Source organism: Littorina saxatilis, linkage group LG6, assembly GCF_037325665.1.
Source record: "Littorina saxatilis isolate snail1 linkage group LG6, US_GU_Lsax_2.0, whole genome shotgun sequence".
Classification (NCBI taxonomy): Eukaryota; Metazoa; Mollusca; class Gastropoda; order Littorinimorpha; family Littorinidae; genus Littorina; species Littorina saxatilis.
In genome coordinates, this window is record NC_090250.1 from 17,553,343 (window position 1) to 17,581,021 (window position 27,679).

The 27,679-nt window shown below is 44.6% G+C and overlaps 2 protein-coding genes and 1 long non-coding RNA gene across 3 annotated transcripts; all 3 read right to left on the minus strand.

Annotated features, from left to right (window-relative positions):
- Positions 1 to 238: 238 nt before the first annotated feature.
- LOC138969614 (phospholipid scramblase 1-like) lies at positions 239 to 8,685 on the minus strand. Its single transcript, XM_070342474.1, has 5 exons — positions 8,515 to 8,685; positions 7,329 to 7,513; positions 3,467 to 3,668; positions 1,121 to 1,245; positions 239 to 414 (listed from the first exon to the last, which is right to left on the minus strand). Exons 2-5 carry the CDS (start codon positions 7,426 to 7,428, stop codon positions 239 to 241), a joined length of 603 nt encoding a protein of 200 aa, XP_070198575.1. The 5' UTR covers positions 7,429 to 7,513; positions 8,515 to 8,685.
- Positions 8,686 to 11,051: 2,366 nt separating this feature from the next.
- LOC138968638 (uncharacterized) lies at positions 11,052 to 13,184 on the minus strand. Its single transcript, XR_011456246.1, has 2 exons — positions 13,080 to 13,184; positions 11,052 to 11,423 (listed from the first exon to the last, which is right to left on the minus strand). It is a non-coding gene; the product is annotated as an uncharacterized lncRNA (long non-coding RNA).
- Positions 13,185 to 14,181: 997 nt separating this feature from the next.
- LOC138969615 (phospholipid scramblase 2-like) lies at positions 14,182 to 27,332 on the minus strand. The gene is made up of 5 exons (XM_070342475.1): positions 27,143 to 27,332; positions 21,687 to 21,888; positions 19,334 to 19,458; positions 14,763 to 14,920; positions 14,182 to 14,205 (listed from the first exon to the last, which is right to left on the minus strand). The coding sequence occupies exons 1-5, from the start codon at positions 27,216 to 27,218 to the stop codon at positions 14,182 to 14,184; spliced, it is 585 nt and encodes a 194-aa protein (XP_070198576.1). The 5' UTR covers positions 27,219 to 27,332.
- Between the last annotated feature and the right edge of the window lie 347 nt (positions 27,333 to 27,679).

Below are 27,679 nucleotides of genomic sequence, written 5' to 3' on the forward strand. Positions count from 1 at the left end.
GTTTTTGTCGGCTCTAAAAAGGGAAATGCAATGTTCCATCTGATACTGTTTTAAAAGATGTTTTTTTGTTGAGTGATTCGTTGTTCGAACTATATTTAGTTACAGCACATATTTACGTTACCATATATAGAGGAAATATTTGATTTGAAAGCAGCAAGCATATCAATTGTCGCCCCTCCACAACCTCCACTGCCCCCAACCCAATGACATCACAATCCCCCCCCCCCCCCACACACACTCACACACAAGTACATGCCCGATTATCAGTGACTTCAAAACGCTGGTCCTGACAAGTGCAAGTGTTCATGCACATGACGCCAGCGCAAGGTCCCGCGATTGACGCAATCTGCTGGTGGTTGCCATCGAAGACGCGGTAGCCAAAGCAGCACGGATTGCATTTCATTTCCACCTTGCCTGTAGACACAAGCACACGCCTCACACAGTCACGTTATTGTCCAATGACGTCACGGTCACTTGAGTTTACAAAATAAGTAAAAAGCCGAGTGTGAAACTGTGGCTGGGTTTGATCGGTTCAAACAAAATTTTATTTAGAATCAACATTCACGAAACAATACTAAGCTTGCAAACTATTAGGACCTCAACGCAAGGAAGTTAATATCTCATGTTGCCCATGTTAAGAGTGGTTGATTGACTGATTGATTGATTGATTGATTGATTGATTGAGAGTGTGTGTGTGTGTGTGTGTGTGTGTGTGTGTGTGTGTGTGTGTGTGTGTGCGTGCATGGGTACGTGCGTGCGTGCGTGTATGTATGTGTGTGCCTGCGCGCGACAATGCGCACGTTTGTGTGTGCGCAGGTGCATGCATTCAAATGCTTTTATGTGTGTGCGTGCCTGTGTGTTTGTGCGTGTATGTGCGTATGCATGCGTCAGTGCATTTGTGTGCGTTAAGAACGTATGCGCGCGCGTAGCCTACATGTGTGTGTGTGTGTAGGTGTGTGTGTGTGTGTGTGTGTGTGTCAGTGTGTGTGTGTGTGTGTGCGTGTGTTAGAGTGTGTGTGTGTGTGTGTGTGTGTGTGTGTGTGTGTGTGTGTGTAATTGTGTATGTGTGTGTGTTAGAGTGTGTGCGTGTGTTAGAGTGTGTGTGTAATAATGTTACAACCTAAGAACTCGCCGGTGCTTTCACAGTTGACAAGGATGAAGTCACTACAGCAGCAACAGTGGCGACAGAACGCCCCGCAGTTGCACGGTCTCTCCACGTGAAGGATGGGGACACCACTGTTGTCACTGAAAAATAAAAACAATAAAAACAATAAGCGAGAGTGGTGGTGCCAGACCGAGAGTAGTGGTGCGAGATCGAGATTTGTGGTGCCAGAGTAAGAGTGGTGGTGCCAGAGCGAGAGTAGTGGTGCCAGAGCGAGATTTGTTGTGCCAGAATAAGAGTGGTGGTGCCAGAGCGAGAGTAGTGGTGCCAGAGCGAGAATTGTGGTGCCAGAGTAAGAGTGGTGGTGTCAGAGCGAGAATGATGGTGCCAGATCGAGAGTGGTTGTGCCAGAGTAAGAGTGGTGGTGCCAGAGCTAGAGTGGTGGTACCAGAGTAAGAGTTGATGTGCCAGAGCAAGAGTTGTGGTACCAGAGAAAGAGTTGTGGTACAAGAGTAAGAGTTGTGGTGCCAAAGTAAGAGTGGTCGTGCCAGAGTAAGAGAAGTAGTGCCAGAGCGATAGTGGTGGTGCCAGCGAGAGTAAGAGATGTGGTGCCAGAGCGACAGTGGTGGTGCGTTCCAGAGCGAGAGTGGTGGTGCAAGAGTTGTGGTGCCATAGTGATAGTTGTGGTGCCAGAGCGAGAGTGGTGGTGCCTGAGTAAGTTGTGGTGCCAGAGCGAGAGTGGTCGTGCGTGCCAGAGCGAGAGTGGTGGTTCCAGAATTGTGGTGCCATAGTGATAGTGGTGGTGCCAGAGTGGTGGTGCCATAATAAGAGTGGTGGTTCCAGAGCGAGAGGGTGGTGCCAGAGTAAGAGATGTGGTGCCAGAGCGATGGTGCCATAACAAGAGTGATGGTATCAGAGCGAGAGTGGTGGTGCCTGAGTAAGAGTTGTGGTGGCAGAGCGAGTGGGGTGGTGCCGGAGTAAGAATTGTGGTGCCAGAGCGAGTGGTGGTGCCAGAGTGAGAGTTGTGGTGCCAGAGTAAGAATTGTGGTGCCAGCGTGCGAGTGATGGTGCTAGAGTGAGAGTTGTTGTGCCAGAGCGAGAGTGGTTGTGCCAGAGTAAGAGTTTTCGAAATGATGGTGCAAGACTGTTGATAACTCCCAAGGCTTGGGTTGACCTACCACCTAGTCACTTTGTTGACTGGTCATGCATAAGCTAAATAAACACCACATATGAAGTAATTCAGTAAACGGATTTAGAAGTCTTTAGCATTTTTGTGGGTTGCATTGTTTTGGGTCATCCTGCATTTTCAACGAACTGAGGACACAATAGTGTGAGATTTTAAAGTTGTACCCCTTCCAACTTCCAAATTTACTTCATTTATCAGGATATTTGTAAACTTCCTGGTTATGTGAATGTCCTCGAGCTAACATATAGTTATACAGGTTGTCTACAAATTATTGAGAATACGTCTCACCTTGACCCTTTTCTGTTTGCATACAAGCTACACAGACGACGCCACTCTAACCCTCCTTACATAACGCACACACTCATCTGGAAACCTCTGGTTCTTTTGTACGTATTCTGTTCATCGATTTTTCATCTGCTTTTGATTCCATTCTCCCCCATCAACTAGCAAAGAAGTTATTAGAAAACCAACGTTACTTCCAGGCTTACTTTATAGATCATAGACTTTCTTGTCAATAGATTTCAGTTTGTTACCAAGGTGTTCTGTCTTTATCTCGTTCTACATGTATAGCTACAGGGTCACCACAGGGCACGGTCTTATCTCCTTTTCTTTTTACATTGCATACACATGACTGCAGAGGCAATATATTAAATACTCAGATGACACTGCCTTACAAGACCTTTCAAATTGTGTTCTTATGTATTTCAAAGAAGTTGAAAAGTCTCACTTATAGTGCAAAAACAACTATCTTGATTTAAGGTGTAAAAAAAGAAAAAGAAAAAGGTAATTGATTTTTGGAGGAAACCAAGTCTTTCTTTCTTTATTTGGTGTTTAACGTCGTTTTCAACCGTTCAAGGTTATATCGCGACGGAAGGAAACCAAGTCTTATTCCAGATCTGTTTTTACATAGTGTGAAAGTTGAACGGGTGAGTGAATATAAATACTTAGGAACAGTGCTTGACAGTAAACTAAGCGTGGACAGTCACGTGCGTCACAGCTGTCAACAAAAAATGTCAGTTGAGAGTTTACTGCATGCAGAAACCTAGATATCTTAAAGTTACTGGACCTGTCAAGTCCGGGTGCAAGGAGCCCCTAGGGCTTTCAGTCGTGCCTCAGGCAGCTTTCCGTTTTAAAACATACCAAGTATGATTGACTTTCATGCAAGGAGAAATACTCACCATAGTTTTAAGACGAAAGGGCGAGCGTGCCCGCAGCACTGCCTGCATACAAAGCTGGACTGCTCGGCGGCATAGAAGATCCTCTGGCCTTGGTTGTTGCACACGGCATACTTGTTTGACACCTCGAAGGGCAGCAACACCTCCAGCAGGTGTGTCTCTTGCTTGATCACCACCTGGTCTAGCATGGCCAGGTGCTCCAGGCCTGTGGGATGGCAGGTGCTACATTTATAGTTACATGACAGGTGTTACAGTGAGTAACATGACAGGTGTCACATTTGCTTGATCACGCACCTGGTCTAGCATGGCCAGGCACTCCAGACCTGTGGGATGACAGGTGTTACAGTGAGTTACATGACAGGTTTTACAGTGAGTTACATGACAGGTGTTACAGTGAGTTACATGACAGGTTTTACATTGAGTTATGTGACAGGTGTTACAGTGAGTTACATGACAGGTGATACCGTGAGTTACATGACAGGTGTTAGAGTGAGTTACATTACAGGTGTGACAGTGGGAGTTACATGACAGGTGTAACATTTGCTTCATCACCATCTCATCTAGCACAGCCAGGTACTCCAGGCCTGTGGGATGGCAGGTGCTACAGTTATAGTTACATGACAGGTGATACAGTGAGTTACGTACATGACAGGTGTTATATTAGCTTGATCACCACCTGGTCTAGCATGGCCAGGTAATCCAGGCCTGTGGGATGACAGGTGTTAAGGCGGTCCTTAGTTGAGCCTGAAGTCGACTTCGCGAAGTCTTTTTACATTTAGTCAAGTTTTGACTAAATGTTTTAACATAGAGGGGGAATCGAGACGAGGGTCGTTGTGTATGTGTGTATGTATGTGTGTGTGTGTGTGTGTGTGTGTGTGTGTGTGTGTGTGTGTGTGTGTCTGTGTGTGTGTGTGTAGAGCGATTCAGACTAAACTACTGGGCCGATCTTTATGAAATTTGACATGAGAGTTCCTGGGTATGATATCCCCGGACGATTTTTTCATTTTTTCGATAAATACCTTTGATGACGTCATATCCGGTTTTTTGTAAAAGTTGAGGCGGCACTGTCACACCGTCATTTTTCAATTAAATTGATTGAAATTTTGGCAAAGCAATCTTCGACAAAGGCCGGGGTTTGGTATTGCATTTCAGCTTGGTGGCTTAAAAACTAATAAGTGAGTTTGGTCATTAAAAATCGGAAACTTGTAATTAAAATTACTTTTTTTTTTAAAACGATCCAAAATTACGTTTATCGTATTCTTCTTCATGTTCTGATTCTAAAAACATATAAATATGTTATATTCGGATTAAAAACAAGCTCTGAAAATTAAAAATATAAAAATTATGATTAAAATTAAATTTCCGAAATCGTTTTAAAAACACTTTCATCTTATTCCTTGTCGGTTCCTGATTCCAAAAACATATAGATATGATATGTTTGGATTAAAAACACGTTCAGAGAGTTAACAAGAATAGAGATATAGAAAAGCGTGCTATCCTCCTCAGCGCAACCGCTACCGCGCTTTTCTGGATTGTTAATGTCACTGCCTTTGCCACGAGCGGTGGACAGACAATGCTACGAGTGTACGGTCTTGCGGAAAAAATGCAATGCGTTCAGTTTCATTTTGTGAGTTCGACAGCTTGACTAAATGTTGTATTTTCGCCTTACGCGACTTGTTTTTTTTTTTACCGAAAAAAATTTAAAAAATAAAAATTATGATCAAAATTAAATTTTCCAAATCAATTTAAAAACACTTTCATCTTATTCCTTGTCGGTTCCTGATTCCAAAAACATATAGATATGATATGTTTGGTTTAAAAACACGCTCAGAAAGTTAAAACGAAGAGAGGTACAGAAAAGCGTGCTATCCTTCTCAGCGCAACTACTACCCTGCTCGATCTTCTTGTCAATTTCACTGCCTTTGCCACGAGCGGTGGACTGACGGTGCTACGACTATACGGTCTTGCTGAAAAATTGCATTGCGTTCAGTTTCATTTTGTGAGTTCGACAGCTTGACTAAATGTTGTATTTTTGCCTTACGCGACTTGTTTTTTTTTACCGAAAACTCACTGCTGAAGCTCCAGGTGGCCTGCTTCGCAAAGTATAATTCGCGTAGCAGACTTCGCCCAGTTAATTTGAGGCTTTACAGTTAGAGTTACATGACAGGTGTTACAGTGAGAGTTACATGACAGGTGTTACAGTGAGAGTTACATGACAGGTGTTACAGTGAGGGTTACATGCCATGTATTACAATGAGTTAGATTGTAGTTGTTACAGTGAGGGGTACATGCCAGGTGTTACAGTTAGAGTAACATGACAGGTGTTACATGACAGGTGTTACAGTTACATGATAGGTATTACAGTGAGTTACATGACAGGTGTTATAGTGAGAGTTACATGACAGGTGTTATAGCGAGTTACATGACAGGTGTTATAGTGAGAGTTACATGACAGGTGTTATAGTGAGAGTTACATGACAGGTGTTATAGCGAGTTACATGACAGGTGTTATAGTGAGAGTTACATGATAGGTGTTATAGTGAGTTACATGACAGGTGTTATAGTGAGTGTTACAGAAACAGTTGCTGGCAGGGGGGGGGGGGGGGGGGTGGAACACCCCCAGATACTATCCGAAACCCAGGAGCCCCGCCTCCCAAATCCCTGTTTCTCTCTGACCGCAAAGTGTATTACGTTGTAACGGCTCCCCTCAATTCGGGAATATATTCTTGAACATTCCCATGAACTGCACACAATTAGTTAATGTTTACTAACACTGTTCACGCAAAAAAGAGAAGAAGTAAGTTTTCAAACCTGGTGGGCAATTCATTTCATAGTGGAATGGTGGTTGTTGCTGAAACTGTGGTTGTTGCTGAAATTGTGGTTGTTGCTGAAATTGTGGTTGTTGCTGAAATTGTGGTTGTTGCTGAAATTGTAGTTGTTGCTGTTGTTGGAATTGTAGTTGCATCTGCTTTTGTGGTTGGTACACCACAGGGTCGATGTTTGACATCTTTGACACCAGATTCTGGTAACCTTCCCTCCGCTGCTTTCACAACTTTAAAATTGAATGACTGTGCTATCCTGTGTCTCTTTTAATTTGCTACAATGAAACGTCATTCTATTTCTGAGTGTTACGTCAATATTTGGCATGACGTCATCGAGCTCTAACTAGTCTCGGCCCATCCAATACGCAGTTCCGGCGTGTCAACAGGATGCTGTGCCAGCCAACAGCCCGGATCTGAACCCCATACATTTAGGAACCTACGCTAACATGATGGCGCGAGCTTCCATTCAAATTTAGCTTAGGCAACGAAGGTTCGATGACGTCATCCAATAGTCACATCCACAGAAGGAAATGTACAAAGGCTGAACGTAGCCCATTTTAGCTCGACTTATTAGACAGATAGGCTTGAGGAGAATGATAATAACAAAGTTATTACCAGAATGCAGACCTCAATGATCGTAAGAACGCACAATTTATTGTTTTCTGAGGAAGTATCTTTCGATAATGGGGCAGACAACTCCCGTAAACCCTTCGAGGCTTACTTCCCTTCTTTGTTGTCGTTAATGGCAGCGGAGACTTACCATTTTGCTCTTCGGCCATGCCATATGCCGCTCTTCAGACAAATCTGCTTCAGTTGTTTGTCTCCATCTAAATAACTATGCCACTTGAATTTAGCGGAGAAACATTTCATTTTGGCTAAGTGACGGCAGGCTGACGTCCGCTCGATAGCTGCATGTGAACGTAAGTAACAGCTGTTCGTCAGCCAGTGAAACTAACGACAATAGAAGGCAAACTGTCTTGAACACTATTTTTCCCCAGGAAGCGACTCCAAGAACACAGAAGACTCGAAGGTGAGTGACGTACCTTGTAGTCTTTCTGTGATAGTAGTAGTCCAGTGGACGATACCTTCCGCCTGTGCACTGATCTCGGAGTCGGACTGGGAAAGAAAAGAAGAACGCTTCATCTTGGGTGAGTAGTGATGTCTGAAGAGGTTGCTTTAGGTGTTCCAAACTTTTTTTGTAGAGGACAGTGTCGTCAGGAACAAAGATCTGCAAAGAAGAGCATTGGAACAGGCCGGTGGCCTTCATCTGGACAACTTTGCTGCTTCACCCATGTGGGTAAAGCGTTGCAACAAACAACAAAATGGACTTCATCTTCTTGCTTTTCTTTACAAAGGGGACACATCAACTGATCGGCATTATGTTTTTTTATATCGGTTAGAATGCACAGCAATTTCTGAAATACCTAATCGAAACCTAGTCATAATAATTATACTTTAGCTGTCTATCCATATTCAACAAAAGATAGGGTTTAATGTCATGTACAGTACAAAATGTCCGATAAACAGCAAATCTATCACTATTTTGTATATGATAATCCCACTCTTGCCATCTGCAATCGACCAACCTTTCCCTAAAAACACACAACAAATCTTTTTCAGTAACCATGTCCTGATTCAACCACACAAAACCAAAATCATACTCATGCAATTTACAACGGACACTTGAGGCCCAGTTCTTTTTACCACTCTCATCCATTTTATACAACATTTCATATGATTTACGGACGGAGAGAGAGTAAGAGAGGGAGGGGGGGAGAGAGAGAGAGAGAGAGAGAGAGAGAGAGAGAGAGAGAGAGAGAGAGATAGGGAGAGAGAGAGAGAAAAAAGAGAGAGAGAGACAGAGAGAGAGACAGAGAGAGAGAGAAAGAAAGAGAGAGAGAGAGAAAGAGAGAGAGAAAGAGAGAGAGAGAGAAAAGAGAGAGACTGAGAGAAAGAGAGAGAGACGGAGAGAGAGAGAGAGAAAAAGAGAGAGAGAGAGAGAGAGAGAGAGAGAGAGAGAGACAGACAGACAGACAGACAGACAGACAGACAGACAGGCAGAAAGACAGAGATAAATAGAGACAGAGACAAAGACATACACTCAGAGGTAGGCGGGGGATGGAGACACAGAAACTCAAACAAACAATGCAAAAAGTCTGCAAGAGTTGACCAAAAGCACACATCTTTTCAACAAACCAAGTCGCAACAACCCATTCACCGACAACCTACCCCGGACGAAGACAACCAGTACAGGTCCACCACTGATGAAAAGATGCCACCATTGCCGAGTTGGTAAGGCGTAGGGATGTAGTCGAAGGTGCCACGAATGGGGAAGGTTTCTGTCGACTGGTTGGATGGCCCGTACCACACTTCATTGCCCACGTCAAAACAATCGTACGGAACCCTAGTCAAACACATCTTAGAGATAAGAACATCAGTATTTTTGCCATGAATATCATCTGTCTGCTAACCTCAGATGACTTTACGTATATAATACGGAATTCGTACCAGTATTTCTGAAGCTACACTTCTGCTTGGAAACATATGAATCCTAATACTCACCAATTACTCAGGCCGTCTGAAAAAAGGTTAACATTTCCTCCCTGACCGTTGCTAATTATTTCGTATACAAAGAGGATCCTTGGATATTTTCAAGGATGCTCTTTTTCTTTTTCGTTAATGCAAAACTGCAACAACAAACATCTCTTTAATTTATTTTGATAAACAGTAACTTCTACCTCTTTAATGCACACCATTGTAAAAAGAAGAAAAAAAAAAATAATGCATCCTTTGAACACTTCCATGCCAAGTGACCAAAATATCGTTGTTCTGGCAAAGAAAGCGCTCCTGCAAAGGGTATAGTACCATAGTAAACGCCCACCCCCAACTTTTGGGCACAATTGGTGCATAGGGGGGGGGGGGGGGCGTATACAAGGTGGTTTACGGTAGTTTAATGTTTACTTACTTTGTTCATACAAAATAAAGAAGAAGTTTATAACTATTCAAACCTGGTGGGCAATTCATTTGCTGGTTTGGTTGTTGTTGTTGGAATTGTAGTTGAATCTCATTTTGTGGTTGGTGCAGTACTGGGTACATTCCCGCCATCTCTGACAACAGATTCTGGTCACCTTCCCTCCGCTGCTTTCACAACTTTGAAGGACTGGCTATCGCGTGCCTCTTTTAATTTGCTATGTTATGAAACGTCATTCTATTATTTTCTGAGTGTCGCGTCAATATTTGGCATGACGTCATCGTGCTCTAACTAGTCTCGGCTCTTCACGACCATCTTGAACACACGGCCAGTACCGTGCAACTTAACTGGCCTTGATACGCAACGATCCAAGGGGGGCAATCTCAGTCATCTGAAAGAGGGAAATCCAAACGCAATCCGCTTTGTTCGATTTTATGGGCTTGGACGATAGAGAAAAATAAGAAAATCAAAAGCTGGAGTCCAGTCTGGACGAAACTGCTATCAAGAACGCAGAATTGATTTTTTCTGAGTTTTTTTTTTTGCCGTAAGCGCCATGTTTATCGGAGCAGGAAACTCTTCCAGAGTGAGGCCCCTTCGTTGATGCATGTCAGGGCCGGACCCAGGGGGGGGGGGGGGGGGGGGGGGTTCCAGGGGTTCCGGAACCCCACCCCTGGAAAAAGCATGTACCTTGCTTTGAGTGTTGTTGTTTTTTTAATAAATTTTGTGTGTGTCTCTAACAAATTTTATTCAATAGTTTTAGCACCAAAACAATGCTGCTCTTCACCCTCAAAACAAGGCCCAGAATGCACCAGATTGCACATATTTTAACCGTTTTTGAAAAATTTTCTGGGGGAGCATGCCCCCGGAAAAGCAGGCGCGCGCTTGTGGCTTCGCCACTTCGCTGATTTGCCCCCCCCCCAAAAAAAAAGCAGGAACCCCCCCCCCCCCCCCCCTTACAACTCATTTGGTCCGGCCCTGCATGTCAACAAGCATCAGATGTGCGAGAAGCGAAATTGTGCCGCAACTTCAGTTTTAGCTCGACACGGCGCTTACGGCAAAAAAAAAAAAAACCTCAGAAAAAATCAATTCTGCGTTCTTGATAGCAGTTTCGTCCAGACTGGACTCCAGCTTTTGCTTTTCTTATTTTTCTCTATCGTCCAAGCCCATAAAATCGAACAAAGCGGATTGCGTTTGGATTTCCCTCTTTCAGATGACTGAGATTGCCCCCCTTGGATCGCGTTCCGTATCAAGGCCAGTTACACGCTACTGGCCGTGTGTTCAAGATGCTTCACGACTTGCAGTATCGGGTTTGGGACCTAGCGCATGGTGGCCGCCATTGTTCGTCTCAACAAACTTCCGGTTAGAAAACACGTGAAAAAAACAGTTTTAGACGAGATGAAACAAGAACGCTGAGGAGTAAATAACCATTCAGTCAAGCGAATGCACGCTGAAATACGCCCGTTTTGTATTCGCCTTCCGAACACACACACACATCCCAAAATATATGTGTTCACAAGAGAGAGAGAGAGAGAGAGAGAGAGAGAGAGAGAGAGAGAGAGAGAGAGAGAGAGAGAGAGAGAGAGAGAGAGAGAGAGAGAGAGAGAGAGAGAGAGAGAGAGAGAGAGAGAGAGAGAGAGAGAGAGAGAATTGCACAATAACGTTTGGACCGGCTCCTAATATGCACCGCCTCTTGTTCTGGCAAACTAACGGTGCTACATTCGCCACTTTTACCCATTCTGGAAAACTTGTACATGTGAAAAAAGATGCGGACGAATAAACTACAAAACATTTAGGCTTATTTGCTTTTTTACACTGTTGATGTGTTATGTATTTAATAAAAACATAAAATAAAAAACGCTGCCTGAAGTGTAAAATAAGGCAAATGAATATATTTTCGATTTTTTCCTTTCTCACTAGAAGACTATGATTTCAGTTTTGCAGTTTTTCAATTTTACGAAGCTTTGTGGCCAAAAACAAACAGAAGCATTCGGAACGACCCACTGCTGATCAGCGACCTTGACAACAATGTCAAATGTTCTGGCTGAGCCAGTCAAGTCGTCCTTGACCTGCCGAAGTTTTATCAAAGGAATTCGCACCAGATCTATCTCGTTGTTTCAAAGAAGTGGAAGTCGATGAGGAATGCTGCGCCGAGCAGTAAGGCCTTCACCTGGGATGGACAAATTGAAATAGAATAAAAAATAAAAAAACCCAGATATTTTTAAAGTAAAGAAAAACGATACCGATACTTGCGCAGCCTGACAGTGACCTTACAAGTAATCTTTCACTGCTAGTATTACAGAGTCACCAGGTGGTTTTTTTAAGTAAAGAAATACGATACCGATACATGCGCAGCCTGACGGTGACCTTACATATAATCTTTCACTGATAGTAGTACAGAGTAACCCAAATAAACTTCAAGCTCAAACCAATTTGTCTTTTCCTCGGGAGACATACATAATTAGTTGCAGAACTTTAACGTGACGTCATTATTCGCCTTTGTGACGTCTTCTCATACTTTCCTTCGTTTTTGCGCCAGGTTTCATTTTCGGTGTGACCGGCAAGAGGAGACATCTTGGTTTTGTTCAATCATGACGATTCTCATTAAAGGCACAACCCTTACCGTCAAAACATTTCACTATCTCAGATCTGCCAAGACCTTTATATGAGATAAGACTTGGACACATACTGAGCGACTTTGACAGCATTGTCAACAAAAAGTCAACATCATGTGCGGAGCTGGATTTTTTTTTAAATGTAGTTTTTATTAAAAAGCACAACCCAATCAGCAAATAAAGCACTCGGTGAGTTGATTTTTTTGAATTTGTCTATGTGGAGGTATGGTTTTATCTCACGTAAACGACTTACAAGATCTGAGATGGTGAGACAAAACTGAGATGGTGAGAAAAAACTGAGATGGTGAGAAAAAACTGAGATGGTGAGAAAAAACTGAGATGGTGAGAAAAAACTGTTTTCCTGGGAAGGTCTGTGCAAGCCAAGTAAAAGTTATATTTTAATAAACCCCTTTAGGGGGTGCACAAGAATAAAAGTAAAAGGAAATCTAAACGACTAGAAAGGAAAACAACTAAAAGAAAGACACAGTTAGGTAGAACATTAAAGGCATATGTACTCGATGACTATACACGCTAATTGCTTTACCAACAGCTGGAGACATGCTAAATTAAGTTCCCTGCAAAATATTGTGGTCTAGGACCCCTTCAATGTTGAGATATGTTAATTTTCATTTTGATCTGGATCGTCCTATTTATAGATTTGGCAACACATGTAACGTTGATGCAAGGGAGCTAACACCGCGGCTTTGTTGACATCCTCACTTTTTCAGAGGCTAGAACAAGCTGTAATGCATGTATTATGGTCCGCGCATGGTGACATATCGTCATTATATGGTCTTATGGTGCGTTTGACATCGATTATGGGCAAACTACACTTTGTAAACACGGGAGCGCGTACATATGCCTTTAAGTGGGTGTCAACATATTCATCGATTTCACCTAAATTACATCACACACAAAACTCTTTGCCAGCGATCATGGGATGAATTTATTTTCGATTCTGTCCTTTCTCACTGGAAGCCAATGATTTCAGTTTTGCAGTTTTCCAATTTTACGAAGCTTTGTGGCCAAATCTGAAAATACTGTTTGATTGAAAATGCAGTTTTGACCGAACTATACTTATGTGTATATATATATATATATATATATATAGCTGTTACAACATGACTCTTTCACACGGAATTCAGATATCAGTAGAAACAACCATATAATTTGTCAGCACTTAAATGTAAGAGGAGTTGTACTGTTCTGACCTTGACATCCATATTGACGGAGAAGGTAGCGTTGAAGTTGTCAGAATCAGTGCAGCACTCTTTTATTAGCCCGGAGAACATCTTGGTCACTTGGCCAATGTTCGTACCCTGTACGGTAGGATATTATACGTTATTTGAATTTTTGACCAAAATATGACATTTTACACAGATTCAGACGGCCGAGACGATACCGCGCCGAGATCGAATTATAATGCTATTCTGATACACACGTGGGGGAATTCGGGGGTTTTGATTGGATAGACTCACACACTCCTATTCCAATATTTTCACGTAAGTTGGCAAATATGTTTTCATATTTGCAATAACAAAGACGCATGTTTCCGGTTTCTTAGACGTGTATGGAGCACAGGCATACCAGGCCAGGTTTGCTTTAGTCACTGGTTGACAGACGATGCAATTTGCACATTTTCTTTTTTCCGTACAAACAATACATTACGTGTAAAATCTAGTTCTTTAACAGGCAACAAACTTTCCATAACTCAAGCAGGTGCATTCCAGCAATGTTTGCAATGTTTAGCACATAATCAACAAATTCTCCTTTCCCTTTGCAACGTCCGTTGTATGCAATGTTGAAATGAAGTTACCGGTCTGAAACATTTAGTCGTTAACTTTTTTCTGAAACAATCCTTGTTCTCTTATCATCCACATATTTACCACAGTCATCATACGTGAAATCCCTATCCGTAGCAGAAATCAGACTTTCGAACGATTAATAAAAGTCGGAATACGTAAGCAAGCATGCTACGTGACGTCATATGAAATCTGGCATATATTGAAGACATGCGAAACATCCGGTTATCTCGTGTCTTCTCCGTGATACATGTCCGTGTTTTTTTTTTTAAATTGGTGGTTTTCGTGGATACATGCGCAAGGAATATGCGCACTAAACTGTCGTCTGCAATAGGCAACATGGACCATTCTGGTATTTGGTGCTGACAACATGTTTTCAACACAGAATTGTATGTCAGAATAACAATATAATCGCTATTGTGTTTTCAGCGTAGCAATAGGGTCCGATATTTAGACTCCAACAAGTATAATACAACTCGTCTTCGACTCGTCGGCATTATACATGTCTCGTCTAAATATTGGACCCTTTGCAAAGCTGAAAACACAACAGCTGTTAATATTTAGTTACAGCACATGTTCACGTAGAAATAGAGGACACATTTGATTGAACAATGACTGTCAAACAATGACTGTCGAGATCTGTGTAAAATGTTATATTTTGGTCAAAAATATAAATAACATGTATTTATCGATCGGTTTTGGATTTCCTTTTCTATTCAACAATTGAACGCACACAACTATGCTCTCTTTTTGACTGGCTATCCGCCCAAATATGAATTTTTGTCGGAATCTGACGTTACATAGCTCAAAAAGGGGAATTCCAATGTTCCATCTGATACTGTTTTAAAAGATTTTTTTTTCTTCAAAATGTTTCTTAGTGATTCGTTGTTCGAACTTTATTTAGTTACAGCACATATTTACGTTACCAAAGAGTAAGCATATTAATTGTCCCCCATCCACAACCTCCCATCCCCCCTCCACCCCCCCCCCCCCCCATCAACCCAATGACATCACCTCCCCCCCCACACACACATACATACACACACACACACACACACACACATACACACACATACACACACAAGTACATGCCTGATTATCAACGATTTTAAAACGCTGGTCCTGACAGCAGCAACTTTTGCAGCACATGGCGACAGCGCAAGGTCCCGCGATTGACGCAATCTGCTTTTTGTTGCCATCGAAGATGCGGTAGCCGTAGCAGCACGGATTGCATTTCATTTCCACCTTGCCTGTACAGACACAAGCACACGCGTCACACAGTCACGTTATTGTCCAATGACGTCACAGTCACTTGAGTTCACAGGTTAATTTATAAGCCGAGTGTGAAACTGTGGCTGGGTTTGATCGGTTCAAACAGAATTTTATTAAGAATCAACATTCACGAAACAATACTAAGTTAGCAAACTATTAGGACCTCAACGCAAGGAAGTTAATATCTCATGTGGCCCATGTTAAGAGTGGTTGATTGACTGATTGATTGACTGATTGATTGATTGATTGATTCTTCTTCTTCTTTTCGATCGCCGATCACACTTGGAGTCCAGATCTTGAGATATAATTAGTGGTCCTCTGCAGCGCAGCCACTGGCCCGTACAGCTTGTTGTGCAGGGACTCCGGCAATGGCCAGATTTCCTCTCTCAGCACCTGGTGGTTCCTGCAGTCTCGTAGGATGTGGGCCGTGTCCTGCTCTGCTTCTCCACAAGAACACATGGGGGAGGGCACAACATGCAGCTTCCCGTGGAGATGCTGGTTAAGTCTGTTGTGTCCCGTTCTCAGGCGGAAGATGACCACCTGCTGTGGTCTGGATAGCAGGTGGTAGCTGTCCTGTGGCTGGGGCGTCCTGTGCAGAGACTTAATGATGGTCTTCATCTCTGTCAGGCTCACAGGGTTGTTCTCTTGCTCATCTTCTGCACCCAGCTTTGCCATCCTGTCCGCCCCTTCGTTTCCTTGTACACCACCGTGGGAGGGGATCCATTGCAGTACTGTCCTCAGGCTCTTGATGTTGTGTAGAGCGTGTTCCAGCTGAGGCAGTTTGCTACTGGTCATTGCTTGTAGTACTGACAGAGCGTCAAGTCAGGAAGACCACCTGGTTGTCATGGTTGACTCTGTCGTTGATGGTGTATGCTGCATGGATCAGTGCTTGTACCTCAGCTCTGTAGTTTGTACAGTGGAAGCCTGTTGGTATAGCCTCTGCTTGCCTCTCTCCACTGGGGTACTGGACATACACCCCTGCTCCTCCATTTTTGACGGCCTCTGTGGCTGACCCATCAGTATACACCCGTATCCATGCTTCTTGTGGGTACCTTTCTTCAAGCATGGCAAGAGTCAGGGCTTTTTTCGTCGCATTGCTCTGCTCGTCCTTTGTTGTGAGGTAGGGGACACTGGTCTGTATGTCCAGGTTTCCTTGTCTGTCTTCCCAGGGAGGGGCGTCAAGGGAGAAAGATGGTGGCTCCACTAGCTCTGGCATCTCTGTCTGATGTTTCTTCTGCAAAGCCCTTGCCTCCAGAGCGAAGCTCGATCTTTTCAGCCTGCCTAAGGACATCTTCTTGAGTCTGTCACTCATTGGATGGTCATGAGTGCACTGGTACTTGGTGGCTTGTACCATTGTTTTGCAGTCTCGCCTTTTGCTCAGTGGAGGAATGCCAGTCACCTATTCCATCTTCTGTATGGGTGTTGATTTCATTGCGCCCGTGATGATTCTCAGCGCTTGGTTCTGTACTTTGTCTAGGGCCTGCTGGTGTGTCTTGGCTGCTGTTGCCCAAGAGCTTGATCCGTACTCGAGGTGCGGTCGTACAGTCCCCTGGTAGACTGTTTTCAGGATCTTTTCGTTTGCACCCCAGTGTGATCCTGCCAGCTTGCGCATGATGTTTAGTTTTCTCCTGGCCTTTCCCTCTGCATTCATGATGTGTTGTTTCCAGGTCATGCGCTTGTCATAGGTGACCCCCAGGTATGTTTGCTGGTCTTCAAATTTCAGGGGTGTGTCCCCCAAGGTCAGTTTGCCAGGTGTCGCTTTGGCAGAGAATGTGAAGAGAGTGGCAGTGGTCTTCTCCCTGTTGATGGTCACACACCAGTCTTCCGCCCACGCTGCAACCTTTCCTAGGGCAAGTTGCATCCTGTATGTTGCTGTGGTTGCATACTCTTCCGAGCACCAGAGAACAAGGTCATCAGCATACAGTGCCGCTTGGACTCCTTTGGGCAACTCTGGTACCAGGTCGTTAATGAAGAGTATGAATAGCGTGGGGGAGAGTACTCCTCCCTGTGGAACTCCTTGGCGTAGTAGCACCTTTCGGCCACAGTGACCGTCCACCAGCACTCTGGCCTTTCGGTTGTGCAGGTACGACTTGGTCCACTGGTACATGTTGCCTTTGACGCCGGAACGTAGGAGCTTCACAAGGAGTCCATCTTTCCAGACCTTGTCGAAGGCCTTCTGCAGGTCAAAGAAGGTGGCCAGGGTGACCTTCTGGGCCTGGTAAGCATCCTCTATGACCTGGCTAAGGTGTGTTGTCTGGTCCTCCGTACTTCTGTGCTGTCGGAAGCCGGCTTGTTCTGGGACGATGATGCTTTCTGATTCCCGGTACAGCTGCAGGCGCTGGTTGACAATGCGCTCCATGGTTTTGCATACGCAGCTTGTCAGACTGATGGGTCGGTAGCTCAGGGTTTTGGTCTTGTTTTTCCCTTTCTTTAAAACTGGGATCATCCTGGCTTCCTTCCAGCACTGAGGTACCTGTCCCTGTCTCCAGCTGAGGTTGAAGATGCCCAGTAGTTTCTGGAGGGCCGAGTTGCCTATGTGTTGCAACATCTCATTCGCAATGTTGTCTGGACCTGGAGACTTCTTCTTTTTGAGCTTCTTGATGGCATTCTTCAGCTCGGCCATGGTGATGTCTTGTTGCATGGCATCCTGTACGTTTCTTTCTGTTCTTTCTCTAATTTCTGTTCTGACTTCCTTTTGTAGAGGCAGGGGTATGGTGGTGTCGCTTTCTCCCCGATATGCTTGGGCGAAAGCATTGGCAGCGGTTTTTCCAGTGAGTGTTCTTCCTTCCTCCTCCAGGGTGATCTTCTGTCCCTTGTTGCCCTCTTCATTCAGTGCTCTTGTAAGTTTCCAGAGCTTTGTTGTGTCTTTTTCCATATTCAGCCCTGCCGTCTTTTCTCTCCAGCCTCTTCTCTTGCACTCTAGCTTTGTCTTCAGATGTTTTGCTTTGCTTTCTTGGAGCTTGATGTTGTTCTCCTGGCTAGGGTTCGTCTCTGCCTCTTCTCTCATTCTTGTGAGTGCATCATGCGTCTTCTGCAGCTCATCGGACCAGTATGGGATGTAGTCCTTCCTCACTCCACGTGGGATGCTGTCCTTGGCTGCCTGGATTATGCTAGCATTGAACTCCTTTATCACGTTGTTGATGTTTCTCCCCTCTGTTTCTATGGCTCTGGTCAGCTCATTTGTTCGTATGTTGAACAGTCCCCACTTTGCCTTTTTGTAGTTCCATCTCGGGTGTTGTGGATGCTCAGATGCTGAGTCTCTACTGATGGTAAGGAGAACTGGGCGATGGTCGCTTCCACCCAGCTGTTCATCCACTTTTCTTGAGATGGTTTTGTGGATGTCATCCGTGCACAATGCCAGGTCTGGTGTTGTTGTTGAGTGCCAGCGGCGCGAGTAGAAGGTAGACGGATCTGTGGGGTCGTTGACAAGGATCAGGTGGTTGTCGTCCTGCCAAGATTCAATGTCTTCTCCTCGCCTGTGTAGTGTTTTATATCCCCAACTCTGGGACTGGCTGTTAAAGTCTCCAGCGATGAGGAAGCCGCTGTCAGGGACCTGGATTGTGTCAAGCGACAGCATCTTGTCGTTGGGGCAGTAGTAGTTGACGATGTTCATCTTGCTGTCATTGGTCGTTATCCTGACTTCTATGTACTCTGCTTCTTCCATGTATCTGTTGGTTTCACTGGCATTTATGTTGTTCCTGACTATCATCACTCCTCCTTTCTTCCTCTCTTGTCGGTCACTCCTGAACACCTGGTACCCTCGGATCTTAAAGGGCTTCCCTTCTTGCAGGTGTGTTTCCTGAATGCAGCAGATGTTGATGCTGTTTTCATAGAGGAAGTGCTCTAATTCTTCCTTCTTATTGGATACCCCCTCTGCATTCCAATGCATTATGTTAATAGTGGGGTTGTCCTTGGTTCTGCTGTTTTTCCGGCCAGTCGCTTTCCTTTATCGTCCCCTGGCTCCACAAGACAAGATGAAGGGACCTCGATTGATTGATTAAGAGAGAGAGAGAGTGTGTGTGTGTGTGTGTGTGTGTGTGTGTGTGTGTGTGTGTGTGTGTGTGTGTGTGTGTGTGTGTGTGTGCATGGGTACGTGCCGCGTACGTGCGTGTTTGTATGTGTGTGCCTGCGCGCGAAAATGCGCACGTTTGTGTGTGCGCAGGTGCTTGCTTTCAAATGCTTGTATGTGTGTGCGTGCCTGTGTTTTTGTGCGTGTATGTGCGTATGCATGCGTGAGTGCATTTGTGTGCGTTAAGAGCGTATGTGCGCGCGTACATATATATGTGTATGCGTGTACGTGTGTGTGTGTGTGTGTGTATGTGTCGGTGTGTGTGTGTGTGTGTGTGTGTGTGTGTGTGTGTGTGTGTGTGTGTGTGTAATAATGTTACAACCTAAGAACTCGCCGGTGCTTTCACAGTTGACAATGATGAAGTCACTACAGCAGCAACAGTGGCGATAGAACGCCCCGCAGTTGCACGGTCTCTCCACGTGAAGAATGGGGACACCCCTGTTGTCTCTGATAAAAAAAAAACCACCAAGCGAGAGTGGTGGTGCCAAAGCGAGAGCAGTGGTGCCAGAGCAAGAGTTGTGGTGCCAGAGTAGGAGTGGTGATGTCAGAGCGAGAGTAGTGGTGCCAGAGCGAGAGTGGTGGTGCCAGAGTAAGATTCGTGGTGCCAGAGTGAGATTAGTGGTGCCAGAGTGAGAGTGGTGGTGCCAGAGTGAAAGTGGTGGTGCCAGAGTGAGACTTGTGGTGCCAGAGTGATAGTGGTAGTGCCAGAGTGAGGTTGGTTGTGCCAGAGTGAGAGTGGTGGTGCCAGAGTAAGATTCGTGGTGCCAGAGTAAGATTCGTGGTGCCAGAGTGAGAGTGGTGGTGCCAGAGTGAGATTGGTGGTGCCAGAGTGAGAGTGGTGGTGCCAGAGTAAGATTCGTGGTGCCAGAGTACGATTCGTGGTGCCAGAGTGAGAATGATGGTGCCAGAGTGAGAGCAGTGGTGCCAGAGCGAGAGTTGTGGTGCCAGAGTAAGAGGGGTGATGTCAGAGCGAGAGTGGTGGTGCCAGAGTAAGAGTGGTGATGCCAGAGTAAGAGTGGTGGTGCCAGAGTGAGAGTGGTGGTGCCAGAGTGAGAGTGGTGGTGACAGAGTGAGAGTGGTGGTGCCAGAGTAAGATTCGTGGTGCCAGAGTAAGATTCGTGGTGCCAGAGTGAGATTGTTGGTGCCAGCGTGAAATTGGTGGTGCCAGAGTAAGAGTTGATGTGCCAGAGCAAGAGTTGTGGTACCAGAGAAAGAGTTGTGGTACAAGAGTTTGTTGGCTGGTCATGCATAAGCTAAATTAAATAAACACCACATTTGAAGTAATTCAGTAAACGGATTTAGAAGTATTTAGCATTTTTGTGGGTTGCATTGTTTTGGGTCATCCTGCATTTTCAACGAACTTAGGACTGTCGGCACAAGGTGGGAGTTTTTAAAGTTGTTCCCCTTCAAGCTTCCAAATTTATTTAATTTGTCAGGACATTTGTAAACTTCCTGGTTATGTGAATGTCCTCGAGCTAACATATAGTTATACAGGTTGTCTACAAATTATTGAGAATACGTCTCACCTTGACCCTTTTCTGTTTACATACAAGCTACACAGACGACGCCACTCTAACCCTCCTTACATAACGCACACACTCATCTGGAAACCTCTGGTTCTTTTGTACGTATTCTGTTCATCGATTTTTCATCTGCTTTCAATGCCATTCTCCCCCATCAACTAGCAAATAAGTTATTAGCAAATCAACGTTACCCCCAGGCTTACTTTATGGACCATAGACTTTCTTGTCAATAGACTTCAGTTTGTTACCAAGGTGCTCTGTCTTTATCTTGTTCTACATGTATATCTATGGGGTCACCACAGGGCACGGTCTTATCTCCTTATCTTTTTACATTGTATACACATGACTGCAGAGGCAATATATTAAATACACAGATGACACTGCCTTACAAATTAAGACCTTTCAAATTGTGTTCTTACGTATTTGAGACGAAAAACCGAGGTCCCTTCGTGTACACTACATTGGGGTGTGCACGTTAAAGACCCCACGATTGACAAAAGGGTCTTTCCTGGCAAAATTGTATAGGCATAGATAAAAATGTCCATCAAATACCCGTGGGACTTGGAATAAAGTAAAACAATTCCATCTCACACAGCATTAAGTCTCAGGAAACATGAATACACGCATGCAGGGAAAAAAAATATGGGTAGCGCCGTATGTATGGCAGCTCGCTTTCCCCGGGGAGAAAGCAGCCCGAATTTCCATGAGGGTAACCTCACTGGACTGTAAATCTTATCCAATCCAATCCAATCCAATTTCAAAGAAGTTGAAAAGTCTCACTTATAGTGCAGAAACAACTATTTTGATTTAAAGGTGTCACACAAAAAAAGAAGGTAATTGATTTTCGGAACTCTAACTGATTTTCAGATCTGTTTTTACATAGTGTGAAAGCGGAACGGGTGAGTGAATATAAATACTTAGGAACAGCGCTTGACAGTAAACTGAGCTTTTGACAATCACGTACGTCACAACTGTCAACAAGAAATGTCAGTAGAGAGTTTACTGCATGCAGAAACCTAGATATCTTAAAGTTACTGGACCTGTCAAGTCCGGGTGCACGGAGCCCCTAGGGCTTTCAGTCGTGCCTCAGGCAGCTTTCCGTTTTAAAACATACCAAGTATGATTGACTTTCATGCAAGGAGAAATACTCACAATAGTTTCAAGACGAAAGGGCGAGCGTACCCGCAGCATTGCCTGCAGAACCAGCTGGACTGCTCGGCGGCATAGAAGATCCTCTGGCCTTGGTTGTTGCACACGGCATACTTGTTTGACACCTCAAAGGGCAGCGCAACCTCCAGCATGTGTGTCTCTTGCTTGATCACCACCTGATCTAGCGTGGCCAGGTTCTCCAGGCCTGTGGGATGGCAGGTGCTACATTTATAGTTACATGACAGGTGTTACAGTGAGTAACATGACAGGTGTCACATTTGCTTGATCATCACCTGGTCTAGCATGGCCAGGTACTCCAGACCTGTGGGATGACAGGTTTTACAGTGAGTTACATGACAGGTGTTACAGTGAGAGTTACATGACAGGTGTTACAGTGGGTAACATGACAGGTCTTACAGTGAGTTACATGACAGGTGTGACTGTGCTTGATTACCACCTGGTCTAGCACGGCTGATAGGTGCTACAGTTATAGTTACATGACAGGTGTTACAGTGAGTTACATGACAGATGATCTGTGAGTTACATGCCAGGTGTGACAGTGAGAGTTACATGATAGGTGTAACATTTGCTTGATTACCACCTGGTCTAGCATGGCCAGGTACTCCAGACCTGTGGGATGACAGGTTTTACAGTGAGTTACATGACAGGTGTTACAGTGAGAGTTATATGACAGGTGTTACAGTGGGTAACATGACAGGTGTTACAGTGAGTTACATGACAGGTGTGACAGTACTTGATTACCACCTGGTCTAGCACGGCTGACTTGTGCTACAGTTATAGTTACATGACAGGTGTTACAGTGAGTTACATGACAGATGATCTGTGAGTTACATGCCAGGTGTGACAGTGAGAGTTACATGATAGGTGTAACATTTGCTTGATTACCACCTGGTCTAGCATGGTCAGGTACTCCAGACCTGTGGGATGACAGGTTTTACAGTGAGTTACATGACAGGTGTTACAGTGAGAGATATATGACAGGTGTTACAGTGGGTAACATGACAGGTGTTACAGTGAGTTACATGACAGGTGTGACAGTACTTGATTACCACCTGGTCTAGCACGGCTGACAGGTGCTACAGTTATAGTTACATGACAGGTGTTACAGTGAGTTACATGACAAATGATCTGTGAGTTACATGTCAGGTGTGACAGTGAGAGTTACATGATAGGTGTAAAATTTGCTTGATTACCACCTGGTCTAGCATGGTCAGGTACTCCAGGCCTGTGGGATGGCAGGTGTTACAGTGAGTTACATGACAGGTGTTACAGTGAGCTACACGACAGGTGTTACAGTGAGTTACATGACAGGTGTTACAGTGAGTTACATGACATGTTACGGTTAGTTACATGACATATGTTATGGTTAGTTACATTACATGTGATACAGTTAGTCACATGACAGATGCAGACCTGTTTACCCTAAACCCGAGGCAAGAGTACTTTCCCAAAAAGTTGAGTGTATTTTTCAAAAAGTTGGTGTACTTTGCAAGCAAAGCCATATGGGCTAGGGAAAATGTACGCGTGGGTGCAAACGTGTTTGTGTAAGAATAGCATGTCTTGTGAACACCTTCAGAATTTAACTCCTTCCAATACAACAGGGATAAAACAAGTTTATTTACCTGTCAGATTATAATAATAATAATAATAAATGAGCATTTATATAGCGCAACATCATAACTTTACAATTATGCTCTTTGCGCTTGACACATTTAAAATTAAAACACACTTATACAAGCATTTACATCTACATTCATAGTCAACAACGCTTAATTAAAAGCATACACCATCAAAGATACATTACAAAAGATTCTTCCACTAACTAAATGATAAAAACATGAATAAAATAGGTAGTGAAAAATCACTAAAACAACAAATAACACCAAAATTAAAACACAGTTATACAAGCATTTACATCTACATTCATAGTCAACAACGCATTATAACCAGTGTCTTCCAAACAGATAGATAATGAAAAGATGAAGTTCGTGAAATAACATCTGCGGTTGACAGTGGCAAGTTCAGTTTTACAATCATCTCAGAAAACATTGCTTCAGCACGGACTACAGCCTTTTCTTCTGGCAGGATTTACTTTGCGGGAATGAACTTCATAATTCCTTGGCAGCTTTCAGCGGATTTCTTTGCAGCAACCTTGTCCAGGTGAGTTTTGGAACTGCAGTGTCGTTCGATGTCATATTTCCCAGCATGGGGTGATGGGCAACGGAGAAATCTGATTTACAATACTTGCAGTGTGCATGACTTTTTTTCCCATAGTAGACTCCACAATTCCTGGCTCTTTCTTATATTTCTCCAAGAAAATCTGCTGCTTCTGCTGTTTAGACTTGGTACAGTCATCCGAAACTGACACATTTTACCGCTTCATTTTGCCACAATTGTCCAGACGATCGCACGTGCCAACAACTGAACAAGGTTTCCACAGCTGAAGACTCGCTGTCATGGTTATCTCCCTTCGACCGAAACCGGTATTAGTTGTACCATCCCGTAATCAGCACACCAACACCGGAAAACGTATTCTAGACTTTTTCTTATGCGTATTTTGTGCGTGTGTCGCGTATTTGCGTACCGATAATAATTTGGCGTACAAAATACGCCCAAATTGTACTGGTAAACAGGTCTGCAGATGTTACAGTTAGTTACATGACAGGTGTTACAGTGAGTTACATTACAAGTGTTACAGTGACTTACATGACAGGTGTTTCAATGAGTTACATGACATGTGTTACATTTGCTTGATCACCACCTGGTCTAGCATGGCCAGGTACTCCAGACCTGTGGGAGGATGACAGGTGTTACAGTGAGTTACATGACAGGTGTTACAGTGAGTTACATGACAGGAGCTACAGTGAGAGTTACATTTGCTTGATCACCACCTGGTCTAGCATGGCCAGGTACTCCACCTGTGGGATGACAGGTGTTAAGGCGGTCCCTAATTGAGCCCGAAGTCGACTTCGCGAAGTCTTTTTTTTCACAAAAAACTCACTGCTAAAGCTCCACGTGGCCAGCTGCGCAGACTTCGCCAAGTTAATTTAAGGCTTTACAGTTAGAGTTACATTACAGGTGTTACATTTAGAGTTACATGACAGGGGTTACAATGAGGGTTACATGACATGTATTACAATGAGTTACATTGCAGTTGTTACAGTGAGTTCCATGACAGTTGTTACCGTGAGAGTTGCATGACAGGAGTTAGAGTTACATGACATGTGTTACAGTGAGAATTACATTGCAGGTGTAACATTGAGGGTTACATGTCAGGTGTTCAAGTTAGAGTAACATGACAGGTGCTACAGTGAGAGTTACATGACAGGTGCTACAGTGAGAGTTAATGACATGTATAACAGTGAGAGTTACATTAAAGATGCTACAGTGAGAGTTACATGACAAAATAAGAGATTGTCACCAAGATTTCGCCTCAGCTACTCCACACCCCCACGGTTCTCAGGACTGGACCTAGTGTATGAGAGGAAGAGGCTTGCAAATTGAGGCAGAGGTACAGTTGCTGGCAGCAGGGGAGGGGGAAAGGGGGGGGGGGCGGTTGAGCATTCCCGAGATGTTATCGGAATTAAGCATTTAAAAGGGGTATTTCGGTTCTCTCTGTGAGAGAAAAAAAGTACAGTTTGAGCAGTACAGTACATAAAAACAAAACTTGACTAAATATAAAAAGGTCAACTTCGACCATTAGTTTTAATAATCACTGGGACTCGGCATGTAACCTCTACACAGCTCCTCTCAATTTGGGAATCTATTCTTGAACATTCCCATGAATTGCACAAAATTAGGTAATGTTTACTTACACTGTTCATCATGACATGTATATATACTGAACGGCAAAAGTTAGGGACCGCCCTTGAAAAAAACAGCTTACTTCATCTGTGCCAAACTCCTTGTTCCTAAGTTTATAAAACCAAATGGCTGTCAGGCCGTACACACCAGTGGGTGAGCAATGCTGTGTTAGCAGGACACTTCCTGGGGATCCACGGAGGCCTGGCAAGGGCACGAGACAGAAACTGCCAAACTGCAAAAAGTGGACCATTTTTACGCTGGCGCGTGGAAAGATGAAAAATTCGTTATGCACGTGCAGGGAGGATGTGTTGAGAGTGAACTGTTGTCACCAGTTAGGCTTTATAGCCCCGCGATTTTCCGCTAGCCAACATCTTCTCACTATGCCTCCCAGACGAAAGGTGACCACCTTCAACAAAGCCCGGGCCATCGCATGGCTGAAAGACGGCGTAAGCAAGCGAGAAGTGGGCAGACGACTTGGAGTGTCCCATTCTGTCGTGGTCAGGCTGCATCAGAAGTTCCAGGCCACTAACAGCGTTCTAGAGAGGCCCAGGTCAGGACGGCCTAAGAAGACAGCACAGCGTGAAGATCGCTTCATCAGAAGACAAGCTCTGCAGCAGCGAGGCACCACTGCAAACATCATCAGGGGCCAGCTGAGGGTGGCAACAAACACCAACGTCAGCACGAAAACCATCCGCAAACGCCTGCACGAAGTTGGCCTGCGATCACGTCGTCCAGCTGTACGGCCACGACTGACAGCAGCTCATCGCCAGGCTCGTTTGGCGTTCTGTCACAACCATGCCAGGTGGACATGCCAGCAATGGGCCGATGTGCTGTTCAGCGATGAGTCCTGCTTTAATCTGCACCTTCATGACGGTCGGGCTCGTGTGTGGAGGCGTCAGGGTGAGCGGTACAACAACGGTCTGGTGCAGGAGAGGGTGGCCTTCGGCGGGGGCTCCATCATGGTGTGGGGGGCCTTCAGTTTTCGACACAGAACCCCCCTCTACCACATTGTTGGCAACCTGACGGGCCAGCGCTACAGAGATGAGATTGCCGCCCCTTTGGTTCTACCCGCTCTACACCAGATTGGTATGCAGGCTCTGTTCCAGGACGATAACGCGACACCTCACAGAGCGAGGCTGGTCAACAACTTCATCCAGCAGGCTGGTGTCACCAGGATGAACTGGCCGGCCTGCAGCCCTGTTTTCAACCCCATCGAGCACCTGTGGGATGAGCTGGACAGGCGAGTGAGGAACAACCACCCACCCCCAAGGAACCTGCAGCAACTGCTTCAGTTCCTGCAAATCGAATGGCAGGCCATTCTTCAGGCCTTCTGAAGGAAGCTGGTAAACTCGATGCGGAACAGGACTGCAGAAGGCATCGCAAAACGCGGCGGACACACCCATTACTGAACTGTTCGGAACTTGGAAATTTTGTTTTCGATCCCCATGTTGTTTCAGAGCTTGTTGACACGTAATGCGTGAATAAAATGTCACCATATTTTGGAAAAGGATCGCAGAGATAATGAATTAAACATGTTACAAATTTGATTCAATTTTGTTTGGTGGTTTGGAAGCTGTGTTTGTTTGCGTAAGTGGTCCCTAACTTTTTCCTATGAGTTATATAACTATTCAAACCTCGTGGGCAATTCCTTTGGGGGGTTGGTCGTTGTTGCTTTTGTGGTTGGTGCAACACTGGGTAGAGTCCCGTCATCTCTGACACTAGATTCTGGTCACCTTCCCTCCGCTGCTTTCACAACTTTGAAGGAATGTGCTATCGCTTGCCTCTTTTAATTTTCTGTAAAAATGTTTTTATAATGAAACGTCATTTTATTTCTGAGTGTTACGTCAATATTTGGCATGACGTCATCGTAGTCTAACTAGTCTCGGCCCTTCCAATTCACGACTTGCAGAATAGGGTTTGGGACCTAGCGCATCGTGGCCGCCATTGTTCGTCTCGGCTTTCCCCTTTGTTGGGGGACAACAAACTTCCGTTCCGTTAGAAAACGTGAAAAAAACAACACTTTTAGACAATTAAGTGACCAAAGGGAAGTAAGCGCTTTATATGCATACGACATGTGTAATGGAGTGGGCGAGTGTTATACGGAACCTTTCTCCTGGCACCTGAGAGAACACACCGATACACCAGTTAACAGTTCCGCGGCCATTTTAGAT